This window comes from Aphis gossypii, chromosome X, assembly GCF_020184175.1.
Source record: "Aphis gossypii isolate Hap1 chromosome X, ASM2018417v2, whole genome shotgun sequence".
Classification (NCBI taxonomy): domain Eukaryota; kingdom Metazoa; phylum Arthropoda; class Insecta; order Hemiptera; family Aphididae; genus Aphis; species Aphis gossypii.
Window position 1 is genome coordinate 51,247,825 of NC_065533.1, and position 10,462 is coordinate 51,258,286.

General features: G+C 23.5%; 1 protein-coding gene across 2 annotated transcripts; it reads left to right on the plus strand.

The window, feature by feature from the left end:
- The first annotated feature begins 1,640 nt into the window (after window positions 1–1,640).
- Window positions 1,641–8,003, plus strand: LOC114125952 (cell division control protein 45 homolog). 2 transcript variants are annotated; one of them, XM_027989787.2, is made up of 13 exons: window positions 1,641–2,193; window positions 4,101–4,253; window positions 4,344–4,481; window positions 4,542–4,613; window positions 4,677–4,868; window positions 4,929–4,990; window positions 5,121–5,318; window positions 5,390–5,521; window positions 5,652–5,856; window positions 5,928–5,983; window positions 6,046–6,199; window positions 6,328–6,527; window positions 7,583–8,003. In XM_027989787.2, exons 1-13 carry the CDS (start codon window positions 2,143–2,145, stop codon window positions 7,722–7,724), a joined length of 1,755 nt encoding a protein of 584 aa, XP_027845588.1. In that variant the 5' UTR covers window positions 1,641–2,142; the 3' UTR covers window positions 7,725–8,003. The 2 variants fall into 2 exon arrangements, with proteins under 2 accessions (XP_027845588.1, XP_027845589.1); XM_027989788.2 differs by having other exon boundaries at window positions 6,061–6,199; window positions 7,583–8,001.
- Window positions 8,004–10,462: the final 2,459 nt, after the last annotated feature.

The following is a 10,462-nucleotide window of genomic DNA, read 5'->3' on the forward strand; positions in this document are numbered from 1 at the left end:
AAAAACAAAAAATCATTTTTGAAATTACCTTGTTTATTGCTTGGAAATTATAATTTGTTATATGTTTAAAAGCATAATATACATGTTTAGTATTTTTTTTTTTTTAAATAAACTCAAGTATGCTGTTTAAGTACCTACTTTTCACTTGATGATATTTTACTCAGTTAAATACATTAAAAAAACCAATTTTTTGTAAGCTTTTTAGATGTTAAAAAAAGAAAAGAATTTACCAACTCAGAGAAAGAAACAAGATAATTTTATAAATAATTTATGGTTTTTGTTTATAAGTGTAAAAAATATTCACATATTAACTTCATTAAGGTTACCATACTTTTTATCATTATTTTAAGTTTATGAAAAATTTTTTGTTATAATTTTTCACTTATATTGGTATATAAGTATTAAACATTAAATAAATGCTCTCTGAAAAAATTGTTCACTGCATAGAGCCCTTCAATTTAAAGGTTTAAACTTTAAAGTAATAAAAGTCTTAAAATTTTTAATTGAAATTCAAAAATATTATTTTTTATTAAATAATTCATGTTTGTTTTATTTGTGTTAGAAACATAGGAACTTTGCAAGTCACAATTAGGTATTGGTACTAAATTTTAAGGAACATTTAGACAACTTCTTTATTATTATCTTATTATGCGTTCAATCATCGGCCATGCCGGTGTGTTAGTTATAAATATTATCATTAGATATGAAATAGTAAACGATGAGACTTTTATACAGTCATATGTGATAATATGTACCTACACGCAAGAAATATTTTTGTGTTACCAAAAAAGATATTTTATTTTTCTCTCGAGACTCGAATAGAGTAGATACTTAAAATAGCAAATTCTAATTCTTATGGTATGTCACAAACTCACAAAGTTTTATTCAGTTGTTATAATTTTCTTACTAAAATAATATTAGAATTCTTCATAATATATTAATATATTATATAAGTATACAACTATTGAACTATACGAGTGAACGACCGACGAACCTAAGTACATTTTAGATTCTGAACTGAGCTATATAACTATATTATTATTGATTTTACAAGTGTGTGTGTGTGTATGATATTTATAATCTAGACTTGGCAATTTATTATTATACATTTTTAAAGTTCATCATAAGTAGTTCATACTGAAACCAAAACATCTAAAGAAATATAAGTATTTACATGATTTTTGTTTATAGACATTTCAATTTTAAATTTGGACCATATAGGTTTTTATTTCGGAGGGGGCCGATTATATATTTTAACTTCTGTGGAGGAATTCTACATCATTCCATGTCAAAAATAACAATTTTTAATAAATTCATTTTTTACTCTGAGAGGGGCCCGGCCCCCATAAATACGCCCCTGATTTGGACAAAATTACACGTATTTAAATTTGATTAATCGTTTAAGATTTTTTATTCATCAAAATCGTATGCTGGTGTGATCGTGTAGCATTTTCATCAATATCATTACAACTGTTTATTATTAAATTGTATTTAAGTGATCGCGGTGTGGTGATTAAGATAGATATTAGATACTTATACAGTTAGTTACCAGCTATATATAGGTACCTGTATTATTATACCTATAATAACTTCTAATTCGTGAGATTAATGCTATCGCCATTCTATTATTAATGATTATGGAGTAAGCCGTAAACTAAAGACGATAGTACCTACGGATTATGGGCTACGGCGTTTTAGTATTTGAATATTAATTATTATATAGTTTTTGTAATTCGCGCCTCCACGATATGGGCGAGCAACATTGAACATGGTATGATTAAGTTCATTCAAACGTCATGCGCCTGGCGAAAAGATCCGACCGCCAAAAAGTTACACGATTATTCCGTTTCCGTGTTGTTTACAATAACTCGCTTTATCTATTCGTACTTGTAATATTAGGTTAGGTAGCTTTACAGTTTTCAGTATTTTTAGCCAATACTTTTGTTGTATGAATAAAACCATAAGTTCAAACGTGCGATATTGTGTGAAACGTGCGTACATTACTTATATCAATCTAATAATTATTCTAATTAGTAATTACAAATTAGTAGAGATAGCAGTGCGTCGTCGTTAATCGTTACGACCTATTATATTATTTTGAATTTTAAACGTGATGTCGGTCTGTCGAGCTGCTCAGTGATTATGTTTGTCGACGATCTGGTAAAAGGGTTTTATGACGTCGTTTCAAAAAATGTAAGTAAAACTGGTGTAAATCCTTCATTTAATCTTGCTCAGGAGTACCTATTACACTATTCACGCACGATCGTATTTTTATTTTTTAAACATGCGATGATTAAATTTGTTCACGTACTGATATTTATATAGTGCTCATAGTTGTATTACGACAACATAACATACTTTGCATCAAAGACATTTAGATTTTATTTTGGATCCACAATTGTAAGCATCAATTACAGTGGGATTATAGATTTTGTTGTTTTTTGGCCTTTGGCAAAATTTTTGGATAATATTGGCCTATTTAATAATTTAAAAAACCTAAACTGTAGATAATTATTGCAATTTAAACCGGGATCTATATTATGTGAGTTCTATGTGAATGATACTAGATATCTGTGTTCCAGTTGCTTATATATTATAAATATATAATATGTATATAGGTATAGCATTTATAGCATACCTACATTGTTAAAGATCAAAATAAATTTTTTATAAAACAATTTAGGTATAATAATTATGAGATATAAAATCTATCCGTCTTTGACTTATTATAACTATATTAGTACCTATATTGTAGGAATTAAAATAAAAGTTAATCTACCTATACCATGTGGTTTTGAAGAGTGATAACACATTTTAATATATTATAATATATACTTATATGAATAATATAATAATATATGTATTTGTGTTTAAATTTTAGCATTACATAACTTAAAACATACTTGGTAGATATTTTTGAATTTGTTTTGCAGAATATAAAGCTAGATTACTGAACAGCCAATTATTCTAATAGGTACCTTTATAATTTTTTATCTAATGCAGTTTGTACATGCAAAGTTAACCTTTTTTAAATATAATTTTAAGATTGGTCAACTTTTTTTTAAGTCATTATGATTAACATATAGAGCTATTTGATTATTATTTTAATTTATATTCTTCTTAGTCTTTAACAGTATGATGATACAATCAGAAATCAGAAATTTAACTTTAGTTATTATTAATTATTAATTATTAATTTACTTTAACTTACACAATTTAATTACTTTCATAATTAAAAAAAAGGTATTTTTGTTATTTTTTGTGAAGTCGGGGAATAATTCAAATATTTAATGTTTATAATATTTTTTAACAATATATTTATTTAATTTATTTTGTTTATGAAAACAATATGTTTGGTTGTTAGTTCTCATTTAGAAAATTTTGGGATTTAGAATAATTGTTAATACATCAAAATTACATAAAAAAATTCAACCACTCCAAAAATTGTATTAGAAATACCTAGTACCAGAGTTATTCAGTTGTCTAGTTTCATGTATTGTTACCAGTTTCAAAAATATGTACTTGGTAGTGAGTGATTGAGTATTTTCTGTTTTTGTAGAAACATATCACCTAACTATTATTTATAATATGTTATTATAACTATTAACTACTACAAATCATTATTTATTTAAGTGTGTTTCTTCGTAGAATCAAATCAATTCTAGTTAAATTCTTTGCTTGATTGTTGATCTATTACCTACATTTGAATTGATTACATTTTTTTTAGATATGTGCTAGATTTGTTTATGTAATTGTATAAATTATTTTCCATTTTTCATGTCTAGACTGAATTATTCATAATTAACAATTTGAAAGAATTATATTTTTTTAACTATAAAATAGGTACATTAATTTAATTAATTTAAGCATAAGTTTTTATTAGAATTATTAACTAAGAATATAAATACAATTAGGTATCTTTAAATTACAGATAAATAAAGTATATTATAAATTTAATAAGAAAGTATATTATCTATTATTATAAAACAAATTGAAAATGAAACATCAAAAACTTTTATATGTCTTATAATTTTGATATGTAAACTTTTAAAATTGTAATGTATTATTATTATTTAATTGTTTTTATTTATTATGTTTAGAAAGTTTTAATTTTGGTAAATTATGATGTGGATGCAATTTGTGCTGCAAAAATATTTCAATATATATTACGTTTTGATAATGTCGTTTATGTGCTTGTGCCTGTAAAAACCACTACTGAATTGAAAAAAACTTATGAGGAACAAAAAGCTGGTGTAAATATTTCAAATTGATTTTAATTTATTAGCTAACTCTACAGGAAATAAAAACTATTAATCTACTATAAATTATTTTCTAATTTACAGGTAAAGCATATAGTGTTAATTAACTGTGGCGGTTCATTAGATATAATAGACATTTTAGAACCAGAAGAAGATATAATTTTTTTTATTACTGATAGTCATAAACCAACTGATATCTGCAATGTATACAGTAGTTCGCAAGTAAATCACACTATTTTCTGTATAGTATAATAGATAAATACTTAAAATTTTATATTTTAGATAAGACTCCTAGCTACACCTGAGGAAGATGAAAAAATACCTGAGTTTGATGAAATATTTAGAGACGAAGAGGTAATAAATGTTTATAAACTTAAAATTCATAGGTAATATCTTTTTATATATATATAATTTCAGTCATCTGAAGATGATTCTAATTCTGATGAACCTAATGATGATTCAAATAATGATAATATTGAAAAACGTCAAAACAGAAGAAGAATGCGTCAGCAAAATGCATTCATAAAAAGAAAAGAAAGAAGAAATTGGGAAGAAAAAAGAAAAAAGCTTTTATTTGATTACACTCAATTTTCATACTATGGAAGATCGGTTCGTTAATCTTTTTAAATAAAGGTCTAACTATTATTCTATATTAAATATTTTTTTTAGAGTGCTATATTGATGTATGATCTAGCTTGGAAATTACATAGAGAATCTGTTGATGTATTGTGGTAAGTTTAATTTTTTTTTTAGAGATGTTAGAGAGGAGAAATAATAATTTTTTAATTATTCATTAATTTAGATTTATTAAGTGTCTTAATTATTAATTTAAATATTTAAACTAAAAAAACATATTTTCAGGTGGGGTATTATTGGTGTAACTGAGCAATTTATTTTTGGTAAAACTGAAAATATGCGTTACTTAAAAGAAATTGAGTTAATTGGTGATCATATTGGTCGTATTTGTGAATCTACTATTATTCATAACAATTTGAATTCTGCATCACAGCCTGTACCTTCTAATGATACTACAAATTTAAGAATTGAATCTGAAAAAGAGTGAGAAATATTTACTTAACTATAATTATACTTAAATATAGAAATTGAAATATTGATTATATGATTTTCAGTTTGTTATTAGCCTTATATAGACATTGGACAATTGAATCAAGCATTCGATTCTCTATGTTTACTGCTGTATCTTTAAAACTTTGGACTGTAAAAGGAGAGAAAAGATTGAAACAAATTTTAGCTGAAATGGGGTAATTATAATTTTAATTTTATCTTTAATAGTAGAATTTTAATTAAATCTACTACTTTTATAAAATAAATAATTGGCTGTATTAACTATAGTTTTCTAGTTAAAAAAATCTTTTTTATTAATAATTAAAGGTTACCTTTATCGGAAAGTCGTCAAATGTACCATTCTATGGATTTAAATTTGCGAAAACAATTTTTTGGGATGATGGAAAAAATGTCTAACACTCATAATTTGTTAAACTTGACTTACCCTTCATTTATTTTGTATCAAGGCTTTAAAACCCGGTACCAAAGTGCTGATTATGTATATTCAATGATTGCTACTTTAGAAAGTAATGTATGTTATGAAAAAATATTATCAATATTGTGATATATACAACAATAAAATTGAACTAAAAAAAATTTCAGATTCATGGAAATTCATCTACAGAGTGTTTTTATAATACAATGGATTTATTGTCTCGGTAAGTATGTGTAATAAATAAAATTATAATTTTTATACTATATTAAACTAATATTTAACAAGGAGAAATTATTATAGATCCAAAAAAAATTTATTAGATGAAGGAATAGAAAGAGCAAAATGGGTATTGACTAATATGTTTAGGCACATACAAGCAGCATTAGATATGAAACAAGTGATATTAGCTGGTCCATTTTATTACTTAATTGTCCAAGAGGTAACACATTTGCTATAGCTATGTAACTTCAGTAATAAATTGAACTATCAAATTATAATTGTTTTACTATCAAGACTCATCTTTTTTGTTAACAGTTTTAAATAAAACAATTTTATTAATTATTGCAGGGTACATTAAATTCACAGCATTATTCCAATCCACAACTTTTAGTTATGTTAGCTTCATTTGCATTGAGGGCTCAAGTTGCATCATCAAATAAAAATAAAAATGTTCGTTTACCATTAATTGCTTCAGCAGTTCTTGATTCAGCCAAAGAAACTTGTATTGTAGTTGGTATTCCTCCTATAACAGAATCATTGCCTAGAAGGTAAAATTTGATAATTTTATATTTTAGTTTTGAATTATTGTCAATAATAAATGATAACCTAGGCTTGGAAGTTCTAGCAAATACATATTTTTTTTTCGATAAATCATAGAACATTAAAAGTAAAATAAAATTTGTTTCACTTTCTTGAATCTTGAAGTTGTATAAACAATTTTGTTATGCTAATTTATGTATATTTATTGTTTCTAGTGTTATTTTGCTAATTTAGAGTTTAAGTGCTGTTTATAGGAATATTTTTTATGCAATAAAGGAAATAAATAATGTAATTCCAATAAAGTATACACAATTAATATGCAAACAAAAACACGTATTTTGATTTTCAAACAGTAGGTATGTTATCGATTGTGATTACCGATAGTATTTGAATTTATTCTATTTATTTTCAATAATTTGGCTATTTTTAAAAATCTTGTCAGACACATTGTATTGCAATTATTGTATTTGTCATATTTACATTTCAAAACTGATCAATAGTTCCTAAATATTTATTACCACATACTATAAAAAGTATAAAATTTGTGTTATTAAAAAGTCTGAAAATCCTTTTATAAAAAAATGTTGTTGGTAACTTAATTTTGCGTGTATACAATATTTTGGTACTATTTTTTATGCTCATTTTAGTATTTTTAAGTGTTTATTAAAGTTTTAAAACTATACTTTTTTAGTGCTATAGCTTCCATGCCCTAGCGATAACTAATATTAGTTGATATCTAAACTTAGAATTATTAAAATAAGTATTAAAATATTTTAAAATATTAAATATGATTTTGTAAGAAGAGTTGATTTTCTTTGAAATTAATACTAATGATAGCATTAATGATTCTTTACATGTATTAAGTGGTGATCATTTTTGTTTATCAAAAAATGTATATAGTCTTTCAAACTTAGTAAATTTAAATTAAAATATTCAACTATTTCTTGACAAACTAATAAATAAGTATAATTTATTTTTATAATTATTTAAAGTTTCAGTATTTTTTATTAGTCTTATAATTTTAATTTTAATTAGTATTATAAAATTATTTATAATGTTTTAGTTTTTTTGGAAAAGCATTTGAGCAAGTAGCCAATAAAACGAGTATAGATATTTCACTAGATTACTTTGATTCATCTATTGCTACAATACAAATTAAAGATCGACCAACATTTTTTGATGCATTAACAGCATTACTTAGTTGACAGTCTATATTTATAAAATTATAATCTAAGGCATGTCATAGGTAATTAATATTTGTAATTTGTTTTTTTTTTTTTTTAGAATTTTTAATAAAGATTTATAAATAATGTATTGTTATATAACTAGTTATAAAAAATACTATGTCTTAAAAATTGATTTTAAGTGTATAAATGTTTACTGGTACTATTTATTTGTTCTATTGATAAAATGATTTTCACTCAAATAATTAAATACTAGACTAAAGATTTTTGAACTCCTATTTTAATATTCTATTAATAATAAGTTATACCAGAAATATAATTAAAAAACACTCAGAAAACTAGTTTTATTTTAACTTATTATTAATATCTAGAATACCTTTCAAAAATAGTATATGTTTCAGCATAAACAAAACTATATTTTACAGTCTATTTTTGTTTCTTTCTTTTATGGAATAAAGACTGTTAATAGGAAAGTTAAATTTGAGTATAGAAAATAACACTAAATAAGCATACATTTTTAATATGTAAATCTTACAAACATTACACGTGTATTATTTAATTTAATTATATGTAATAATAAATGGATCAACAAAAATATATTCAAACTGTATTTCTTAAAGTTTTCTGTCTATGGTTAAAATTATAATTTAAAGAGCATTGAAAATATTCATTAAATTATTTATATACAATAGATATACTAACAATTAATTATTATACTTGGTACGTGTTTGCGGAGGCACTGTATCTATGTACATATATCTATAATTATATCTGCAGTTAAAATATTAGGTTTTAGTGTTGATTTTAACGAATTACACTATGTATGTAATAATATTAGATTATCGATTAAATAATGTATTATATGCCTAGAATACTTTCGTTTAAAAAATAAAGTCATCAATTTGCTTAATTTCTGTCAACTTTACGCGGGTATTAAATATTAAATTTTTTTATTAATAATTTTTTATGGTACCTAATACTTTAAAAAATAATGATTACAATTTTAAGCAATTGGTTAGGTTAAACAGATAATACTGTAAGATTTATTGTTTGGTGGTGCCTATCTAAACAATTTAAGGAAATATTATTGTTAAGCAAAGAAGAAATTGGAAATTTAAAGATTTTTATCTTAGCATTAAGTTTTATTATCAATTTAATAAAATAAAAACTATGTACAAGTATAAAACAGAGAAAATTTAAATACCACGTATTGAATATCCATAATGAGTAAAATTTTCAATCAAATTAAAAAAGTACCTTTATATATGAAGAGTTTGAAATTCTATAAGGTGATAATTATGAAGCTCTAACACTTACTTTATGACAGCTTTAAATTGATGCAACTTTTCCATAATATGCTAATCTTACATTTTTTTTCACTACCCTAAAGTAATTCCATAAATACCTATAAAGTATATTCTAAATTATAAAATCAGTATATATGTAAAAAAAATATACACTGTAGTTTTTAGTAAAAGTAAGTTATAATGACCAATGAGTGCGTGAAGCAAAATTATTTTTAATCAATCAATGTTACACACTATACGAACATGGACTATACAGAAAATAAATAAATAGAGATATAGAAGTTTTAAAATAAAACAGTTTGTCAAAATCATTTAAAAATAATTGATTCAAAACAGAATTGTTTCATTAATAACACTTTATGTTTTATTTTTTGTTGAATTTTACTTAAAAAGTACTATAATAATAATAATAATAATAACAACAACAACAATAAAAATATACTATGTATTTAATTTGGAATATGCTTTTTGTACTAAAATTAGTTAGTTATATTAAGATTAAAATACTATTATTAAATATATAATATATATTTTAAAAAAAATTGTATGAAGCAGACTGCTAGTACTAGTATACTCAGTTCTCCAATTATTTTAACGATTGACATACTTATTCAATTTGATGATTTCTACATTTTTTCAAATTGTACTTTATTAGTACACCTCATAAATCAATCTATAAAATGGGGGATGAAAAGTATTAATCAAACTTTGTTTCAGTTAGTATTTTACAAATGAAATAATTAGCCAAAATATAGTGTAGAATATACCATATATCTATTTTCATGGCACAACAATTGTTAATTTTTAATTATTATAGTTATTATTTATTTACTATTATTTCAAATATCAATAACAATTATTTGAATTATGAATGCATTTTGAATTTTATAAATCCACATAGTAAGTATATTGCTGAACAAATTGTATTGCTTTTATAAATTTATGTACAAATTAATTGTGTTTGAATAAAACTTCTTGAACCTGCACAATGTTGTATGGGGCCTTAGTAATTACTTATTTGGAAGCGCAAATCAGTCATAAATTCTGTTCCTTTGGTCCTATATCTCAATATTTGTGAAGTTAAATGATTTTAAATTGACCACTTTAATTATAATCTTTAACAAAGTAACAATTGAATAGGGAACTAAATAAATCAGTACCTATTGCCTATTCAGAATATAATATGAATAAATGCATTATGTATACAATATGATATACTATATCATATTTATCATTATCATTATTGAATTTGACATCTCATTTGTCTTCAAATTACTGCACGGGTTAGTGAACTCTCCTGATTTATTAACATGACTATTTATATCTATCTCTTCTTTTAATCCAAGGTAAAAATCTACTTTTAATATAAAATTCCATTTAACTAATATTGGGTTCATGAGTCCACTTGATTTTGCTATGAATAGTATTAATTATTTATCTGATGTAGATTTA